Source organism: Geotrypetes seraphini, chromosome 3 (genome assembly GCF_902459505.1).
Source record: "Geotrypetes seraphini chromosome 3, aGeoSer1.1, whole genome shotgun sequence".
Classification (NCBI taxonomy): domain Eukaryota; kingdom Metazoa; phylum Chordata; class Amphibia; order Gymnophiona; family Dermophiidae; genus Geotrypetes; species Geotrypetes seraphini.
This window is the reverse complement of record NC_047086.1, coordinates 363,421,023-363,442,686: the sequence shown is the minus strand read 5'-3', so window position 1 is coordinate 363,442,686 and position 21,664 is coordinate 363,421,023. Positions and strand designations below refer to the sequence as shown.

Genomic DNA, 21,664 nt, shown 5'->3' with positions numbered 1-21,664 from the left:
TACTTTTTGAATGTCTCAATGTTTCTAGGACATTGAAAGCATAGAGTATGCATATTTTGTAGATCAGTGAAAAACTCCTATTTTAATACATTCGGAATTGTAGGTGAAAAATGTATAAAGATAAGAAAGCTTTTATAATACAAGGCACATTCTTCTGTGAACAACCAACTGCTGCAAATCTTCACTTGGCTAGAGGAGATCAAATCTTTCTATCCACGGAAATGAGTTGTGACAGCCCAAATTCTTCCACTGTTTTAATAATAATAATAACAGAACCAATCCTAGCTTGCTAATTAATTCAAAGCCAAATGTGCTGAACAGTTTTACCATTTTGAATCTATGGGAAAATTGCTTAGTAAAGCCTCCAGTATATTAAGTGATTATCTCAAGGACTACATACTGCAATTGCGGTACAATGCCAGAACTCTCAGATGCTGGTGTTGCAGGTGTGATGGGCGTCATAGGAGTCATTGGAGAGGGGTACAGTGGTGTGTTTCCAGGTAATGGTGCTGTTGTAAGTGTCTGTGAATGGAAGAGCTGTGGGGCTTGGACAGTGGATCCCTGCGTTACTTGTGATGTGGACTGCTGAACTTGCTGCTGCTGCTGCCTCTGTTGTTCCTCCAGTATAGACAAATTGTTTGTGCTTTGAACAGGCTGTGGTGTCAATCCAGTACCATAGGGCATCATGGGGCTGAAGAGAGGGATTCCAGGCGTCACAGCACCCTACAGAAGAGAAAGAGTCATTAGTTAGGAAATCAACTATTAGCCATTTGGCTTATACAACTTCATTGTAACAAACACTTCATGAACAATATGGTTTCAATTACCAAAAGGCCAAGAAAATCTCAGATTCTAAATTCTACATTTTATTCAATAGATTTTCCCATGCAGGAGACAGGGCCATCTCAAGACATGTGGTGTCAAGGCAATTTTTGTGAAAGCAAAGCAATATTACTAATTACAATATTATCACTGTGAACGGAGAACCATTGAGGCAGGTTTTGGCACTATTGAGCTTCTCAAATATTCACAGAGTAGCTGAACTGTACCACATACAATCTTAATGTGCACTATGAGGGGTCCCTAGGGGTATCAGACTACCCGACAAACAACATAGTTTGAAGAGGATAATTTCTTCATTTGCCCCGTGGTACCTCCTCCTCCTTATTTTTTATTTTTTCTATTATCTTTTTTCTTATAATCAATCGTTACATATTTTACTTATTAATTGAAAGTACTTAGCTTTCAGCCTTGCAATCATTCCCCTGAACGCGTTTCGAATTCTTTGTCAAGGCGACATGGGGAAACTACTACTTTAATGTACACAGCGTACAGCCCACGGAATTTTAGCCATTTGGCTTATACAACTTCAGTTGTAACAAACACATGTGGTTTCAATTACCAAAAGGCCAAGAAAATCTCAGCACTATTGAGCTTCAGCACCCTGAGCCAGTGCCTCACGCCTTAAAAAGGCCCTGACTAGAAGGTTTATAGCAGTGGTCCTCAGCCCTGTCCTGGAGGACCACCAGGCCAATCGGGTTTTCAGGATAACCCTAATGAACATGCATGGAGCAGATTTGCATGCCTGTCACTTCCATTATATGCCAATCTCTCATGCATATTTATTAGGGCTATCCTGAAAACCCGATTAGCCTGGTGGTCCTCTAGGACAGGGTTGGGGACCACTGGTTTATAGGACTTCAACAGCAGACCATAAGATTGCAACCTCTCTAGTTTTATTAGAAGCTTGAAACTTCTTTAGCATATCACCATGCTATGACATTTTCATAAAATACTAACCCTTAAGTTCTATAAAGTCCACTTAAAGTTAGGTGCCTACATCGGGACACCTAGCTGATATAGGCGCCAACTTGATTAATAGGCTTAATCCAGGGCTGTGGAGTCGGAGGAAATTTCGGGTACCTGGAGTCGGAGTCAGAAGTACAAAAAAGTGAGGAGTCGGAACATTTATCTACCGACTCCATTTTTGAACTTGGCATACCAATCACGAGCGATTCTTTCAGCTATATACACAGCACAAATGTTGCGAGCAGCTTCTGCGGCCTTAGAACCTTGATTAAAAGCAAAAAGAAGGTGGTGTCGAAAATGCTCATTTCTCTCAACTTGACATTCCATTTTAACGATCTGAAAATTAACCAGTGCTGTGGAGTCGGAGTCGAGGAGTCGGAGGAAATTTCGGGTACCTGGAGTCGGAGTCTGAAGTACAAAAAACTGAGGAGTCGGAGTCGGAACATTTATCTACCGACTCCACGGTCCTGGCTTAATCGGCACTTTAACACCTCATAATTGCTGTTAATTGGACTTAACTGAATGCTGGGCGCCTAACTGGAAAACGTGATTCTATAAAAAGTAGGCACCTAGTTCAAAGCGCATCGTTAAGCGTAGGCATGGTTAGGTGCTGTGTGCTTAACTTAAGTGCAGAAATTTTACCTAAGAAAACCCTGGCTTAAGTATCCTAACTTTTTGGCACACCATATTTAAGTGTAATTCAATACAGGGCGCCTAACTTTTATGGAATCGCACTTAGGGCGCTAGCGGTTTTAGCGCACGCTACAATGCCACGCGCGCTAGAAGATAGCGCCTCCATAGAGCTGGCATTAGTATTTTCCATGTAGCATGGGGTTAGCACACGGGGCAAGGTAACGCGCGCTATAAATGCTAGCGCGCCTTCGTAAAAGGAGCCCTTAGTGCCACTCTAGGAGGGGCTGATTTTTTTTAGGCAACATATATCAGGGCCTAAGTGACAAAATCATATGCAATCCATCCATACTACTTTCCAATTCAAGAATAAAGTTTTTGCATTTCATATTTTGACAGCCCAGACTCCAATGAACCCTCCCTCCTGTCATCGCCAGGCCAGCCATCATGGCTCCTCTTAGGACTAAGGCAGCAACACCCTCAAATTTTAGGCATCAGAGTATGCCAGTTAAGTGATTTATTCACCCCTGAATGACTTGATCTTCATCAAGATTCAATACCATTATTTGGATACATAAGAAAGCAGAAATGTAATATAATACACCAAAAGAAAAATTTGTAGAGTGTATACAGCTACTGCGTAATAAAAAGTATACATAATTTTCACATTAAAGTATAAAACCAAAAAGAAAAAGAATGGAAATATATAAACAAAAACTACACAGCTATATATCAGAAAGGTTGATGGGGCACTCAGGGAGGAAAAGGCCATAGTGGAAAGACTGAATGAATTCTTTGCTTTGGTCTTTACAGAAGAAGATGTAGGAGATCTACCTGAACTGGAAATGGTTTTCAAGGGTGATGATGCAGAGAAACTGAAAGAAATCTCAGTGAATCTGGAAGATATACTAAGCCAAATCGACAAGTTAAAAAGTGATAAATCACCTGGACCAGATGGTATATATACATCCAGGGTACTAAAATAACTGAACCATGAAATTGCTGACCTGATGTCAGCTAAAATTGTCTATAGGACCTGAAGATTGGAGGGTGGCCAATGTTATACTGATTTTTTAAAAGGCATCCAAGGGAGATCTGGGAAATTACAGACCGGTAAGCCTGACTTCAGTGCTGGGCAAAATGATAGAAACAATTATAAAAAATAAAATTGTGGAACACGTAGACAAACATGATTTAATGAGACGGAGTAAGCATGGGTTCAGCCGAGGGAGATCTTGCCTCACCAATTTGCTTGACTTCTTTGAAGGTGTAAATAAACATGTGGAAAAAATTGAGCCGGTTGATATAGTATATCTAGATTTTTAGAAAGCTTTTGATAAAATTCCCCAGGAGAGGCTCCTGAGAAAATTAAAGAGTCATGGGATAGGTGGCAAAGTTCAGTTGTGGATTAGGAATTGGTTATCGGATAGAAAACAGAGGGTAGGGTTAAATGGTCATTTTTCTCAATGGAGGAGAATAAACAGTGGAGTGTCGAAGGAGTCTGTACTGGGACCGGTGCTATTTAACTTATTTATAAATGATCTGGAAATTGGAACGACGAGTGAGGTGACTAAATTTGCAGATGACACTAAACTGTTCAAAATTGTTAAAATGCATGCGGATTGTGAAAAATTGCAGGCAGACCTTAGGAAATTAGAAGGCTAGGTGTCCAAGTGGCAGATGAAATTTAATGTGGACAAATGCAAAGTGATGCACATTGGGAAGAATAACCCGAATCACAGTTACCGGATGCTATGGTTAGCGTCCAAGAAAAGGATCTGGGTGTTATCGTAGACAATACTATGAAACCTTCCACCTGTGGTGGCGGCAAAAAAGCAAACAAGATGTTAAGAATTATTAAAAAAGGGATGTTTAACAAGACTAAGAATGTTATAATGCCCTGCAACCTCATCTGGAGTTTTGCGTTCAATTCTGGTCTCCTTATCTCAAGAAAGATATAATGGCGCTAGAAAAGGTTCAAAGAAGGGCGACCAAGATGATAAAAAGGATGGAACTCCTCTTGTATGAGGAAAGACTAAAACGGTTAGGGCTCTTCAGCTTGGAAAAGAGACGGCTGAGGGGAGATATGACTGAAGTCTACAAAATCCTGAGTGGAGTATTAAGGGTACATGTGGATCGATTTTTCACTCCATCAAAAATTACAAAGACTAGGGGACACTCAATGAAGTCACAGGGAAATACTTTTAAAACCAATAGGAGGAAACTTTTTTCACTCGGAGAATAGTTAAGCTCTGGAACACATTGCCAGAGGTTGTGGTAAGAGCAGATAGCGTAGCTGGTTTTAAGAAAGGTTTGGACAATTTCCTGGAGGAAAAGTCCATAGTCTGTTATCGAGAAAGACATGGGGGAAGCCACTGTTTGCTCTGGATCGGTAGTATGGAATGTTGCTACTCTTTGGGTTTTGGCCAGGTACTAGTGACCTGGATTGGTCATCGTGAGAATGGGCTACTGGGTTTGATGGACCATTGGTCTGACCCAATAAGGTTATTCTTATGTTCTTATGATGCTCTGAAGGTGAGGATGGTAGGTAGAAAAATGAGTAAGATTTTGGAATAATTAGTCTTAAAATTGAAGATATCAAATGTATTATAATTTTAAGTTTGTTGGTGATTCACAGACCACCAGGTAATTGTTCTAAGAATACAGAGGGCATTTGGACATTGATCACACAATGTGTTCTTTGTTTTTAGCAGGCAGTGATTGTTACAGGATTTAAATTTACATTTGGAGGATCTGACTAAATTTTGATGCTTTTTCTTTAACTTGATTTGGAAGGTTTGGACCTAGTTATCATAGATATAAGAAAAATCCATGTAGGGGACAAACTGGATGCAGTCTTAATACTGTAGTAACATCAATAAACGAAGAATTAATAGGTTCTTATATATCAGCACCTTTAGTTTGGTCTGATCACTTCTTCATTGACTTTGTAGTTAAGGCTAAAACAGGAAGGAGAAATTAAAAAGTAAAGAGGATGGGACGTGATATACCACTTTTTCTGTGTGGTTACACAATCAAAGCGGTTTACATATATAGACAAGTACTTATTTTGTTAAGTGACTTGCCCAAAGTCGTAAGGAGCTGCAGTGGGGGGTCAAACTCACAACCTCAGGGTGCTGAGACAGCTGCTCTAACCTCTAGGCCGCTCCTCCACACATGAACAGCCAACCCAAATATTCAAGGAACTGAATCATCCTTGAACAGTTTTTCTTTGGAGGGGGTGGGTTAAATTTATGTGTAGTAGTAGATAAAATATCATTCCATTCCTCTAATAAAACCCTAGATTTGTCATATACATTAGAAATATTGGCGTTTATCTCATTCATATCCCCAAGATGGTAAAACTATATAGTATCTGAGCATTTTCTTTTCCTTAGTCACAGTAGGCAAATGGGTTAAGTCCATCCACCAGCAGGCAGAGATAGAGAGCACTGAATTGTGACTGGAGATACATAGGATGGCATGCTCTTGATCTCTCAGTATTCCATATAACCAAGCAGAAAAACACCACTACCACAAGGAGTTGTCTTCTTGGTCACCGCCTCCACCAATGAATTCATCTTGGGCCACTTCAATTTCTCCAACTCCTTGCCTAGATGAGGTAGAAGTGCTACCTTCAAACCTGAACCTTGAATGGACCACTGAGCCCGGATCAACTCCCAAACTGCCTCCTGGACCGGAATGCCTGAGGAGGCAGCCTGGTGCTAACCATCTTGGGATTAGCCGCTGCCAGAGATGAAGACTTGGGAGGAGAAATAGAGTGCCTCCAGAGCTCTAATGATAAAGGAAGGCAACTTCTTCTTGTGAAAGTCCCGAACTGCAATAGAGTCATTCGCTAACTCGGGGCAAGCTCTCCTTCCTCTAACTCATCGAGGAGAGGCAATGCTGAAGAAGCCTGAGAACTGGTTGCCTGAAAAGGGCCTGGAGAAGATGGCAAATCTGAAGCAGAGAGAGCCTGCCCAGCTGCTTCCAACAATGCTCCATGACCTGTGGACCTCCTGACCTCTTTGAGGGATCTGTGGAGACAGCTGCTGAAGTGTCCTGTGTAGCGAGGTCCGTGGCCTGCAACAGCGCATAAAATTCTCCCATGCAGGAAGAGCCATGCTCAGAAACTCCTTCTGTAGTTTGCAGAGTAGAAATGAATGAGGTGACATTGTCCCGACACTTCTCTTCGCTGGCTGCAGCATTTAACAAGCTCTGCTACCATAGCCAACCAGTCCAAGCGCTGGAAGGCCATGTGGAAGGCAAACATACACTACGATAACCACGGCAGTAATCCCATTGTTTTATTTTATCTCTAGGTGCTGTATTAGTATTTTGGGACCTGGTGCAATATTTACAGTGCAAGATCATTGCTCTTTGAGTTCTAAAAGTTATTACTGTTATGATATGGTAAGGTCCTGGGTTGATGTATTGGCCTTACTGAAGTAATATCAAAACTTTTTAATATAGTTTTAGTTTGCCATAACATCAGACAGGGCTTTAGACTTTTTGCACTAACTTTTTGCAGTAACTTATGTGTTGAGGTACAAGAAGAGCCTGTTGATCTTATAACTCCCAATCTCATGAGATAGCAAAATCAAGGGCAGAGTGGCTGAGGGAAGGTGGGATGTATCTGATAGAAAGGCAGAGGGCACATTGGATATACATATGTGTGTGGGGGGGAAGTCTGAGAAAGAGAAGGGCAGAGGACACATGGGTGTGTGTGTGTCAGAGAGAGAGAGAGAGAAAGAAGGGCAGAGGGCACATGGGATATGAGTGTATTTGTCAGAGAGAGAGAAAGAGAGTGAGAGAAAGGCAGAGGGCACATGGGGGGAGGGGTCTGAGAAAGAGAAAGAGAAAGGCAGAGTGGCTGAGGGCAGATGGGACATGTATATGAAAACTTGCCCACAGTGACCAATCAGATTTCATGCTTCATTTTCCCAGAGAAAGATGAAACTGTATTGGTCGATAAAGGCAACTTTTGTTGAGGTCTCCTGTTCTTATAAATAGGCCCTATCTAAGTCATTCTTCAATTTCACTCAGTTTGTAACAATGACACACCACCTGTCAAGGGACCAGTTTATTTGAGAATGAACTACAGTGGTGCCTCGCATAACGAACGCCTCGCACAGCGAACGCTGCGCACAACGAACTTCATGTCTTGCTTCCTACAACGAACTTCGTTTCACACAACGAAGTCGCCCGAGCTGCATCCTTCCGCGCAGGCACTGCGCTTAACTGCCCTCTCTCCGCCTGGCTCCCTGTGCAGTGGCGGACCGTCGGCTCGCAGGGGCCCGGCGCCTACTGCTGATGCGTTGGGGGGGGGCGGAGCTACTCTCGCCGCTTCCCCGATGCTAGAAAAAAAAAAAAATGAACAGTTAAGTCCCAGTTTTTTGCCGCTGAGACTCTGCCCTCTCTCACTGTAAAATTAGACTCTACTTAGTCTGTCTTTAAATTTAAAAAATGTGTGTTGTTTTAAAAAACAATTATGTTTTTAGATGTATCTAAATAAAAATAATAACTAAAAATTTATCTTTTTTTATGTCATCTTAGCATATTTTATGCTACAGAACAAATTATTTTTTTTAACATGTATTGTTATGGGAAAACGCGTTTCACATAACGAACTTTTCGCATAACAAACTTGCTCCTGGAACCAATTAAGTTCGTTGTGTGAGGCACCACTGTATAACAGATTATACCAAGAATGCCTTGGTCTGTATGCTAGTTTCGGTGACCTGTATTTGTTATGTATGTTGCCTAGTTATTTCCTATTTAACAAATCCATTTCAAAATTTCTGCTGCTCAGAGTTTGGGGGTACTGTGTTGAAAATTTTTCAATCTAGGGGATACTTGGCTTGAAGTTGAGAAACTGGCTTAGAGTATATAAGATAGAGAAGATAATATTTTATTTTATTCTCAACTCATTACAGGTGGCCCATGTAAGATGAAAGGTCTTCTCCAATTTGTGAACAGAATAATTTACCTTTCAGCAAAAATTCCCAGCATGAAAAATATAATTCTAGGAACTTGCCTGCTGTTTTAAGTATAAGGCCCTCCAATTACAGATTAATATTCAGGGTGATTTATCAGTAGTACATGTTGAGGAATAAATTTGGCAAAGGGAGCATGAAGTCATTCAGAGAGGAAGGGGATTTCAAGACAATTGCTGTTGAAATACTTTTCATTCCTACCCCTTAGGATGGTGAAATCATTAATTCAGAAATATGCCTTGAAGAGTACTGCATTTTAAATCCTTGCCAGGTCAATTACTAAAGGAGATGTCAGAAAAATTGCACCCGAGTTACATAGTTTGAATTAGGCCTCATAGTGTTAAAAGCCATTGTTGAAGGATGAGTTTGGAGCCTACACAATAGTGCTGCCTGATTCAAGAAAAAATTTGATTCAATTTTCCTGCCCAATTGGGTGTTCTTTTCAAACATCCTGGAGGGTTTATTTTATAGCCTCTTCACCCCCTTTGCCCTCTTCTACCCACACTGGCACTGTGGTGTAAACAAAATAAACAAACAAAAAAGACTTTTCCTCTCTCTTTTAGGTCCTAGTTCATGCCTGCTGTCTAACACCAGCTCTGGCAGGATACACATTTCAAATCTGACATATTGTAATCACAAAACAGTAAAATAAAATTAATTTTTCTACCTTTTGTTGTCTGGTCATTATTCAAATCATGGTGGCCCCAGGCTCTGGTTGTCTTCTGATAACTCACTTGCCAGGGTCTCCTTCCCATTTATTTTCTTCTTTCTCCATGTTAATCATTCATCTTCCATCTCTTGCCTTCCCTTCCCTCCCCCGGAGTTCTGGCATCTTTCCTTTTTTGTCTCCATCCCTGCAGCTGCAGCAATGGACCCCACCATCCCCAGATCCACCATCTCTCCTTTTCTTAACTACCCTTTAATTCAGCATCTCTCCTTCCTTCTCCACCACCCCAGGGTTCACCATCTCTCCCATTCTCTTCCCAAATACCCTCTATCCTCTTACCCCTACACTATCCCTTGTGTCCAACTTCTCTCCCTTTCTGTTCCTTCCCTCCCTAAATCCCATTGTTTCTTTCACTGTCCTCTGTTTTCAGAACCATTATTTCTCCCATCCCAGTCCGGCATATACACGTCTCTTTGAACCCCCCTTCCCTCCCTCCCTATATGTACTTCTATAACAGGGCCCCCCTCCCACGAAGGCCTACCCCACGGAAAGCCTGCCCCCCTAAAGGGCTGGTCTGTTCCCTTACCCCTGAAGGCCTGGCCTGCACCCCCCGAATGCCTGTCACCTCCGAAGGCCTGTACCCCCCGAAGGCCTGGCCTGTCCCCCCCCCGAAGGCCTGTCCCCCCTGAAGGCCTGGCCTGTCCCCCCCTGAAGGCCTGGCTGCAACCACCGAAAGCCTGCTCCCCCCCGAAGACCTGCATGTTCCCCCTTGCCTCCCGCTCTTACCTTTTTTTAATTACAGCAACGGAGCTGCCTGCAGAGAGGATCGCCGGTGTTTTAGCAATTTTTGCAGGCTGCCGTTGTCTTCAGGAACACTTTCACTCTGCTGCAGTCCCGCCCCTCCTCTGATGTCATAGGCAGGATCATGGCAGAGTGAACGTGCTCCCAAAGACGACGACAGCCTACAAGGATCGCTAAAACACCGGCGATCCTCTCTGCAGGCTGCTCCTTTGCTGTAATTAAGAAAAGGTAAGAGCGGGAGGCCGGGGGAAGCCGGAGGACACCAGCACTTCCCGACTGACCCTCCCCCCTCAAAGCAGGAGCGGCAGTGAATGACCAGCAAGAGGCAGTGCTGCCGCTCCTGCTTTAGGAGACTAAAGACACAGGAAGGAGGGTTGGGCCCTGAATTGTTGAGGCCAATTTTTATTGATTCAAATCAATTCACCTGAAGTGAATTGATTCGAATCGTAAATCAGGCAGTACTACTACACAGTGCTCTAGCTAGGTACACTAGATAGAGTTTGAGCCCACCGGGACAGATAGGGAAATATGATAAAATACCTGAATGTAAACCACTTAGGATACAAGTGGTCTAGAAATAATTAAATAAATAAATCCAGTGGCAAACATTCCAATTTCGGCAAAGGTGGCAATCCAGCTGTAAAAATTCTTGTTGGATTATCAGTTATTAGATTCAGTCAGGTTTGCATAGTTTAGATAGCACTAAAACAATTTTGGTGGCATTAATGTTAGATGGGGGTGCATACTTGTTAGGTGGCTAAATTTTTAAGCTGCCTTTGATTTGGCACCCCATGACTTACTACTTGGGCATCAGGAAAGAATTCTAGAGAAGTTTACAGGTTTTGAAAAAAATAAGACATTGGAGGACAAATGGCATGGGCAATTATTTTCATAATGGCGAATACACCAAGGAGTTCCACAAAGATCCCTATTATCACCTTATCCTTTTTAATTTATTTCTGAGCCTTTGATTTTATAATCATGCTGTACAGTACACTTAAATGAAAGATTCTTTTGTGGGTATTCAGGACTGGATGCTAATAAATGGTTTAAAATTGAACCCACAAAAAAAACATAAAACATTTATGGTTAGGGGGTTGTAATGTGGGCCCTCCACTGGTAAACCTATTATTGGCAAGAGACAGTGTTTCATTATGTATGGAATCCAGATTTTTTGGAAGTATAAGAAGATCTTTTCAATCTAAAAATTAGTTCACCAAATTAAACCTTAACTTGAATTCTAGACATTTGCATTTAGTCGTCCAAGCGATTACACTAAGCCAACTAGATTACTGCAACATCACACTTCTGGGGATCTCTAAAAGACAAGTTTCAATCTGCAGGCTACAACTCTGCTAGTGGAAAGCATCAGAGTTTGCCATTGTTTCCCATGTTATTCAATCTGTATATGATTATATTAGGCCTTCTTTTAAAAATACTAGGTTGTCAACTGTTAGAGGCTGATTGGAATTTCGGTTTCAGATTTGGCATTCAAACTAAGATCCATAAGAAAATATTTGATATGGAACCATTTCAATCTTAGTCTACTGCAATATTACATTCACAATCTGTTCCAGTAAGGTAGTAAGAAAATACCGTATTTTTTTGCTCCATAAGACAAATTTTTTTCCACCCAAAAAGGGGTGGAAATCTCAGTGCATCTTATGGAGCGAAGGTACAATTTTTAACCCTCCCCCATACCATTTAAAAAATCCCCCCGCTGCACGCCCCTTTTTAAAATGTCCCCCCACATGCCTGCCGCCGCGCCTTTTTAAAACATCCTCCCCAGCAAACACCCACCGCTGTACCTTTTTAAAACTTCCCCCCCCCGCAAACACCCACCGCCGCTGCACCTTTTTCACTCCCCCCCCCCCCGCAAACACCCACCACATCAAACCTTGTTAAAAACATCTTGCGTGATTCCTCCCTGTTAGCCATCTCCCATTTCCCGGACAGGAGCAGCAGAGGTCAGGCGCGAGATTTCCTTGCTCCTGCCTGGCCCTGCACTGCTTTCTGATTGGCTGCCGTCAGTTCTCGCGTCCTGCAGGGGGAGGGGGGTGTTTTAGAAAGGTACCAGGGGGAGGTTCTGGCTGGCTGGCCTGGAGCTGTCTGGCTGGTTTGGGGCTGCCTGGCTGGCCTGGAGCTGACTGCCAGGTTTGGGGTTGGCTAGCTGCTTGGGGCTGCCTACCATTAGACGTGCCCACCACTAGATGTGCACTGTACCATGTCCCAGCCTAACACTAGACCACCAGAGGGGGGACAGGGTACAGGGCACACTCATTTGATTCAGAATTTTTTTTCTTGGTTTTTCCTCCTCTAGAGGTGGGTGCGTCTTATGGAGTGAAAAATACGGTATTTGATATGGAATCATTTCGATCTTAGTACAGTCCCCGATTTTGTCGAAATTAGACTACTGCAATATTACATTTGCAATCTGTTCCAGTAAGGGTAGTTAGTTATAGCTATCTCTCAGGGTTATAGCTATCTCTCAGGTAGTTAGTTATAGCTATTACTCCCTCCCTATATGTTTTTTTAATTGCCCCTTCATGTAATTGCTCCTTTACCTTATTGCATGAGAAGAAGTTTATTTTACTTCAGCTACAGCCTGACTTACCTGAGGAGACGCTAGCCCCTGGGTGAATGATGGCAAACTGTTATTCTGATCCATGGTGTCGTTAATTCCTCAGGAAATGTAGGAAAAGATCAGCAAATTCAATGCAATAGGTCCAGATGTCTAGCTGCTGTACATTTTCTACTGCATTCCCATCGATAGTTCGAGCACATCAACATTACAACTTGAGAAGAAACATTTGATGCCACAAAATGTAGATGGCTGCTGCTCAATGACAATCCAGACCTAGAAACAAATAAAAATCTGTTACACAGCCCCTCAGTATGGAAAATGAAAAAAATGTCTTGAGTTCAACCTTCAACTGCCCAAATTTTAGCAACAATTTGCTTCTAATACAGCCAGCTGAAGGCAGAGAGAAAACACAAGAACTGTTGTAAACCAAGTTTCTTCCAATTCATATTATTAACTTTCAGAATGAAATCCTCATCACTTAAAGACATCAAACAGGTTCTCAAGTTTCTAAGATTAATTCAAGCAGCAGTGCCAATAAAGTGACAAGTGGCAGAAATCAGCCCACAGAAAACTGGTTAATAATACAAGTGTGCAAAGTAAGCAGAGCATGGTTCAAGGAAATGTTTCAAACCCCTTTAAAAGTGTAAGCATATGTCTGCATATGTATCTGCCTTACCTTTAATGATGTCTGCTCTATCTGTGTTTTGTACATGTGTGTGTGTGTGTATACACACCTTGGCCCTGATTCTGCAAAGTGCGCCTACATTTGGGCATAGTTTGGATATCCTCGTTAGGCACACTTTGCAGAATTGCGCCTTAAGAACGCTGAGCGGTGCTCAGCATCAGGTGGATGTCCAGGTTTTTATTTAGGCGGGAGTTAGACGTCCAACCAGTGTCCTTAATATTATAATTCTGACGTTATTAGAATGGCGAATTTATACTATTTTTTTATTATAATTGTAAATGTTGGCACCATACCAATTTTTTTATCTGTTTAATGTTTTTATTTATTTTCTGTCAGATGTACCGAGTTGGATTTGAACTAGGAACATCAGTGTAGAAGGCTGTAGCTTTAACCAGTGTACTACAGAGGAAGATAACAAGCTGCATAGCAATTGTAAAACTAAGTCTTATAGGCATTGTAAGGAAGTATACTTTTGAGCATGGTTTGGGCTTCAGATAGAAGTGATTTTGATAGACGTGAGTTCTGTGGGACTTAGGCGGACTTTGGACGTTCTCGATGCGATCTTGTAAATAGGGTTTAGGGATTTATTTTTGCTTTATTAAGCTCAAAATACGTTTAATAAGCGACCACATAAACAGGGTACATCAATACAAACATATTGCATGCCAAACTTACTAGTTTTCTGGCCAAACAGCAATGTTATTTGCTAATTACAGCACATGAAACACACAGTTTTACTCTTCTTGCTAAAAAAAAACCCTTTTTTTCTCACTAAACAGTGTTCCAATCAGATGATTCTTGAAACAGGTACATTCAGCAAGCAAACCACTTGAAAATAATTTATAAATTGCATTGATAACTTCATTTGCAAAAGGTTAAAAAGAGAAAAAAATACAGACAAAATGGCTTCTAGTTCATTGCAAATGGAAGTTTGCTGCTGAACAATGCTGACCTCATTGTGAGATCATCATGGTGCACTTGCAAGGTAGAATACCACAATTAAAATAGGTATCAAAAAAACTCAAGAAAGGGAAGAACCCCAAACAATAGAAAAACTAATCTTCCCTAGCCCTAGAACAGGGGTGAGGGGAAGAGACAGTTAGAACCAATAAAGTGTAGAAAAATTAAACAATGGTGATAAACAGGGAGCCCTCAGTCGCACAGCTCGCAATGGGGTTTACACAGTCCCCTAATGCACCAGCTGTCACATCAATGTGCCCACATGGGCATAGTCTGTGAAACATCCTAGGGCTCACCCTAAAGTAATTAAATGTGTACTAGTGCACCAAAGAAATGTGCTAAAAGTGCCAAATAATAATCAACAAAAATGGTAGAAGCTGTCTCTCTGCCTCTCTCCGTGGGTAAAGGTTCAAGGCAGCCAAAAGGCTTATCCAAACATGTCCGTCCAACGGAACTCCATTTCAAGAGTACGACAGACCCCCTTCCTCAGGAACCAACTGCTGAATGCTGTAATCCAAATCGCTCAAACACCCGCCAGAATGGATTATTATTTGGCACTTTTAGCACATTTCTTTGGTGCACTAGTACACATTTAATTACTTTCGGGTGAGCCCGAGGATGTTTTACAGACTATGCCCATGTGGGCAATTGATGTGACAGCTGGTGCATTAGGGGCTGTGTAAACCCCATTGCGAGCTGTGCGACTGAGGGCTCCCTGTTTATCACCATTGTTTAATTTTTCTACACTTTATTGGTTCTAGCTGTCTCTTCCCCTCATCCCTGTTCTAGGGCTAGGGAAGATTAGTTTTTCTACAATTAAAATAGGAACATGTACTGGTGGGGGGGTTGTTGTTTGGGATTCAAACCCAAGACCTCTGGAAGATGAGCACAGGGCTTTTACCCATTGAGCCACAGCAGCTTCTAGTCAGGTGTCTCTGACTGCCCTGTGATATCATAGCTTAGTGATATGCTAAGGTACCATCACATGGCTAGGATATCCTAAGCTCTCATAGTAGCAGACTAAAAAGAAGCAGCTGTCTCCCACCAATAATATTTGAGGCCAGCACAGTCATACTATATAGCCAACTGGGGAAAATATAAATAGATCAACCCCTGACAAAAGGGTAACTAAAGAGAGGAATTCAAATCTCAAGATAAAAATGAAAAGTGCAACACAGAAAGTGTACTTACATACACGATAGTTCACAACAGAGAAAAAATTTGTAAAAACAGACAAATGCAGATTCTGTAGCACAGACCTAGAAAACTGTAATGTCTCATCAGAGACTCGTATATATAGTAGAAAGGCATAATAAAGAGAGACAGGGGATGGGATTTTATATATTACTTATCTGTAGTTACACTCAAAGACGTTTACATATTACATTATAAACAGGTACTTATATTGTACATGGGGTAATGGAAGTTTAGGTGACTTGTCCAGAGTCACAAGGAGCTGTAATGGGAACTGAATCCAGTTCCCCTGGTTCTCAGGCCGCTGCACTAACCATTATCTAAACATTATAGTACCAGACATACACCAGGATCATGATCATGACAAAAATGCCATGAAGCAAGAATTTTGATTTTCCTGGGATACTCCCATTTCAACCAATAAAAAGCTTGATGCAAGAAAGGTGGACATAGTGATGAAGGAGAAAAACTCAAAAACACCATTATCAATAGAAGCATCAATGCCAAGTGACTATTGTGTACAGCAATGCCTCTCAACCCTATCCTAGAGGCACACTTAGCCAGTCAGTTTCAAGATTACCATGACAAATATTTTTGCTTGAAATAGATTTCATGCAATAAATCTCCAATACATTCAGATGCATATTCAGTATAGTAACCTTGAAAAACTAACTGGCTAGGTGTGTCAGACAAGGTTGAGAAGCACTACTGTACAGCATTTGAAGACTGCTTTGATGAGACTGCAAAAGGCAGTATAGCAAATACATAACCATAAATCATTAAAAAAATTCTCAAATGCTAAAAGATGCATCAGAGGCAAAGAAAATGCACCATAAAAACACAAAACAGTTCAAATTCTAGCTTCATTCAAAATAAATTTCTAAACACACCTTGAGAAAATCCTGTACATTTTACATCCTATGAACTCTAAAAGGCAGCTCTCTCACACAATGCAAAAGCAAAGGCAAAAGCAATACAATACATTTGAGAGACTAACCCCCTCTTCTATTAAACTGTGATAGCAATTTCTAGCATGGGAGCTGCAATGCTCCCAATGTTCATAGGAACTCAATGAGTGCTGGGAACATCGTGGGCCATTCAGTGCAACTTTCTGCGCTAGAAACTGCTATTGCAGTTTCGTAGAAGAGGGGGTTCGATCATAATTAATATTCTCTGGCTTAAGGATTTGTGAAGCTGAGATTCTTGTATTGTTGGTCCAGTATCTGCAAGCCAGTACTCGTTTACTTGATTAATCCCCTAAAGAAGGCATTCTAGATAGCTGAAACTGGGATCCTAGTCAGGAATTTAACCTTATGATTTGATCAAGTAAACGTACTAGGACTTTTATACTAATAAACACACCCTTTTGTTGTTTTATGACATCTCGCTTGCCTTTTCTTTGTTTGTTCACTCTACATTGAGTTAAGACTTCTTCTGTCCCTGTTCTTGTTCATATAACCACCCTGGCAGAATATGAGGCAGACAGCATGTTGAACAGATTGAAGGGGAGAAATATAGCTTAGCGGAAGACCCACGAGAAGCACATTGCAGTAATCCAAAACAAGAGGTGACCAGAGCATGGATGAGGGTCTTGGCAGCATGCTCAGAAAGGAAAGGATGGATTTTTATCCATATTAAAGAGAAAGAAACGGCAAGTTTTGGCAGTCTATTGGATATGTGAGGAGAAGGAGCGTGACGAGTCAAAGTTGACCCTGAGGTTGAGAGCCGACGAGACAGGGAGGATGAAAGTGTTATCCACCGCTATAGAGAACGGGTGAAGGGGAGAGACGAGTTTAGGAGGAAAGATAAGGAGTTCAGTCTTGGCCATGTTTCATTTTAGATGGCGGCGAGACATCAAGGTAGCAATGTCAGAGAGGCAGGCTGAGACTCAGCCCTAGATTCCCATAGAGATTTCAGATTCTAAAATTCACTGTGTATTGAGATTATGGGTAAGGTCTAAGGAATGGGTATGACAGAAAAGTGGGGACTTGGAGATTAGGTGGAAGGGGATAATGAACTAGGAAACTGAGCAGGAATAAGGGAGGGCAGTGGGGATAAGATCAACGAGAAAGAGCTGCAAGCCTATGAGGTGATGGTTTTTTTGGAAAAAATAACAAACAACAAAACTGGGAAAAGAACAAGGAGAATGAAGTTTAGCTACACAAACAAGCAAATGAGAGAAAGGGAAGGGAAGGAAAAAAAAAAAAAAGATGACAGAAGTGTCAACAGAAGAGAGAGTGACTAGGCATCAAGCGGAAAGCCGTATTTAAATTCCACTGCTGGAGAAACGATTGCAGGACAAACATATTTTGCTGTCGTCACATAACACACAAGGATCCTAAACCTCCATTCCCTTTCCCGCCGTCTGGCATCACTCCCCCTCTTTTCCACTCTACCCGGTCTGACATCTCTGTCCCAGTTCTCCATATCTCTGGTCCAACATCCTCCTTCTCGTTCGCCCCACCTCTCGGACACGATGCGGTATCTTTCCCTCATTTGCATTTTCCCCCGTCATCCTACCTTCAAATCTATCATTGAAGTCACTGACAGCCATCCTCACAGGTACTTTCCCTCCGCCCGCTTCTCGCCCCGCCGGAAACAGGAAGCTGCGTCAGAGAAAGCGGAACGTGATAAGAGGAAAGAAGGGTAGACACAGTTGATTGGGTTCCTCCGCCAAATTGGATTATTTTTTTATTTTTTTTGGGGGGAGGGGTTTCCTGAGCAGTAGTCACTATTCCAAACAATAAGGGTTTCAAGCCTCAGCCCGGTATTCAGGCAGCCTTTCTGTGTATTTCAAGCCTCATTGTGATGCTCCAATAGGCTCTCTTGGTTCAAAGCCAAGCCTCTCTCTCTCTCCCAATAACAGCTTTCTCACAGTGTTCTTTTTCCTTAGGCATGACAGTGGCCATCTATATTAGAGGTGGACTTTGGAAAGGCTAGAGAGCAAGGTGTCAGAATAAAATCTCTCTTCTATACACACACAAAAAGGTTTCTGCAAATGTTGGCTCCAGATATGTCAAGAAAAGTGTACACATTTGTTTTTATATACGTTTGAATTTAGACATGTGGAGGGCATAATCAAAAAAACGTCTAAGTCCCCTTTTGGCCTAAGGCCTTAAACGTTGAAAGCAGAAGCAGGGAAAATGTCCATTATCAAAAAAAAAAGTCCCAAAAGGAGTTGTTGTTTTTTTTATTTTTAAATTTATAATGGCCTGCCTCTACGTTCAGCTGTTTAAACGCCCAGACCACCACTATGTCTACACTAACACCATATGATCAACCTAAAAAAAAGCCTAACTCCCAAATGCCCAAAACAAGAGCTTTTAGGCGAAGGAGGAGCCAGTCCTTTGCCAAAAAGCTGGATTCTGTAACTGATGTCTGTCAAAAACAACACCAGTTACAGAATTCCCCCCACCTACAACAATCCTGGCAGGAGGGAGCCCAAGCCCTCCTACCCTGCGGCACCTCCGAACCCCCCGACACTATCGAGGCAGGAGGGAGCTCAAGCCCTCCTGCCCAGGCAAACCTCAAACCCCCTGACACTTTTGGGGCAGGAGGGAGCCCAAGCCCTCTTGCCCAGGCGAACCCCGAACCCCCTGACACTATCGGGACAGGAGGGAGCCCAACCCGGCCCATATGCCTAAGGCCCCACCCACAGGAGGGGCCTAAGCCTACTGGGCCTATTCCGGTTGGCCCAGGCATCTCAGGCCCCACCCGCCTGTCCGACCAATGATTTTGAAGGTACGGGGAGGGAGGGTGGGGTTGGGGGGTCCGCGGGTCAGGGGGCAATCAGGGGTTCGGAGGGGCCCTTGCGTCGAGGGCAGGAGGGCTTGGGCTCCCTCCTGCCCAATCATGTTGGGGGGTTCGGAGTTCACCTGGGCAGGAGGGCTTGGGCTCCCTCCTGCCCCAATAGTATTGGGGGTTCGGGGGTGCCGCGGGGCAGGAGGGCTTGGGCTCCCTCCTGCCTCAATAGTGTCAGGGGGTTCGTGGTTCGCCTGGGCAAGAGGGCTTGGCTCCCTCCTGCCCCGATAGTATCAGGGGGTTCAGTGTGCCGGGGCAGAAGGACTTGGGCTCCCTCCTGCCCCAATAGTGTCAGGGGGTTCGGGGTTCACCTGGGCAGGAGGGCTTGGGCTCCCTCCTGCCCTATCGTGTCGGGTGGGTTGCCCCCGGGCAGGAGGGCTTGGGCTCCCTCATGCCCGATCGTTGTAGGGGGGAGGGCTGATCGCTGCAGGAGAGATGGCTCATCTCTCCTGCTGCGATGGTGATCGCCCACCCCCATCCGAACCGCGGTACTTCGGGGTGAGGATCGCTGGCAGGGGAAAAAGTTAAGTTTACAGTAAAATGTGGAGGGTTACAACCCCCCAAACCCTCCACAACGCTGGCACGATATCTATTAAGTAAACTGGGAAGCTCCCCAACAAAAACCCCCGTCGGAGACCCTAAAAACTGTAATTTTCTTCGGCGTGCGCCTCCGTCTTGCGCTCAGTTGTCGGCGCGCGCCTTTGTCTTTCGCCGAGTTGTCTATGAACCGGAACATACAACCAAAAAGGAAAGCAGATAAAAGCAAGGCAAAACAGCCAAGTAATTCAACAAGCGAAAGAACATGGTAACAATGAGACAAAGTACAAAGTCCCCTTGATTGGATGCCCAACACAATTGACATTTTGAGTAATAGAAAACCCCCAGACAAACTCAGGCAAACCCACACAACTAGTCTCAAGTCACAACAATCACTCACCAGGCATCCCAACAGTCATACTCCCCAAACAACCAAACACCCATGTGTGCATCTACCCAGGGGAGAAAGAAAGGAACATCAACCACCCTTAGATGAATCAGAGTATGGGATCTGCGGCCTCCGGTGCAGTACCAGGACACAAAAGCAAGGCTCTCGTCCAAAGAACTATGTAACACCGGTGTGCAAGGTGCCCAGACTGAGGAGTGTGCTGTATTTCATAGCGTCCCACCTCAGCTAAACAAGCCACTGCGGGAAAGAGACCACCGTGTCAGTCACCCAATGTTGCAACAGGAGCTTTTTTGCTACCAAGACAGCCATGTAAAGGCCCCTTCACTGAGGTAACGTGAGGCCTCCCTCAATCAAACCACGCTGATCTCCCAATAACAGGAAACCATAGTCCCAGGGCACAGCACGTTGAACCAGGTGCTCCAAAAGTGGAAGAACTTGCAGCCACAAGGCAGAGGCAGGACATTAAAAAAAATGGTGAGTGAGGGTACCCAAAGAGCGATGACATTTAGTACAGACCTCGCCCTCCCACAGGCCTATACGGACCCCTTGCACCCTGGAGAGGTAAGCTCGGTGCAAGATTTTAACTGCATCTCCCAAAAATCTGTGGAGCCCCCCCCAGGCTTATACATTGGCAAAGAGATCAAGAAATGCCCTCCGGTCAAGTGTAATATCAAGTTCTGTTTGCCACTGTGAAGCCAACCTATAAATGGATCCCAGGGCCGAAGCATTCTTCAAAATGCGATACCAGGTGGCTAATTTGTTCGAAGTAGGAGGCACCTGAAAAAACTGAATGTCCAGGGGACCACAAAGCCAAGCAGCCCCTAATTTGTGGCCAAGGGACATGTAGTAATGCCGGGCTTGAAGGTAAGCCCAGAACTGGGTCTGGGGCAGGTGCCAGTGGGATTGCAGCTGGACAAATGTAGGAAATTGGCCACCCCCCATGGTGAGAAAGTCCTGAAGGGATCTGCACCCCCTCTGCTTCCACTGCCGAAATCAAGAGTCCCACTCCCAGGGGAAAGTCGACATTCCCATACAGCTGTAACAAGGGGGAAGCGGCCAAAGTTTTTCCTTGCCGATGCCTCGATCACTGCCACGTGTGTCGCAAGGATAGGAAAAATGCAAATTTAGGCCCCCCTCCTGGGATAACTGACAGTAGAGCATGAAGGAGGGACAGAACTGAGTAAGGGAAGCACCATGTCTCCACCCATCCCCGAGGAGAATATTTATAACAGCCCGACCTGCCTTCATGAATAAACTGGAACAAAGTGTATTGTGAAACTGCAACAGGTGAGACATCTCAATTGATGGTGAAGCTCATGGGTATGAAGAGAACTGAGTCTATGGCCCCAGTTTGTCAGGTATGTGGTAGCATATTTCTGGTGGTTGACTAGTGAATGCAAAGAGGAAAAAAGGATCAAATAAGCAAAAAAAATGGAAGGACATCATGAAATAGAATAGTTTCCAAGTTTATTAAAATCTTGATATACCATCTATCACAAAAGAATATCTAGGTGGTTTACAATTTATAAAATAAATTTAAAAACAAATGTTAAAATAAGGGGGAAAATAAAACCCATCACTGAATAGTATT

The 21,664-nt window shown here is 43.3% G+C and overlaps 1 protein-coding gene across 1 annotated transcript in view; it reads right to left on the bottom strand.

Moving 5' to 3' along the window:
• TBP (TATA-box binding protein) overlaps positions 1–18,002 on the bottom strand; it is a 57,249-nt gene extending 39,247 nt beyond the window's left edge. Inside the window, exons 1-3 of the mRNA XM_033939199.1 lie at positions 17,847–18,002; positions 12,518–12,760; positions 401–723 (exon numbers count right to left, since the gene is read on the bottom strand). Coding sequence (XP_033795090.1) covers positions 401–723; positions 12,518–12,571 — 377 coding nt within the window. The 5' untranslated portion in view covers positions 12,572–12,760; positions 17,847–18,002. The remainder of the gene's footprint in view (positions 1–400; positions 724–12,517; positions 12,761–17,846) is intronic.
• Positions 18,003–21,664: the final 3,662 nt, after the last annotated feature.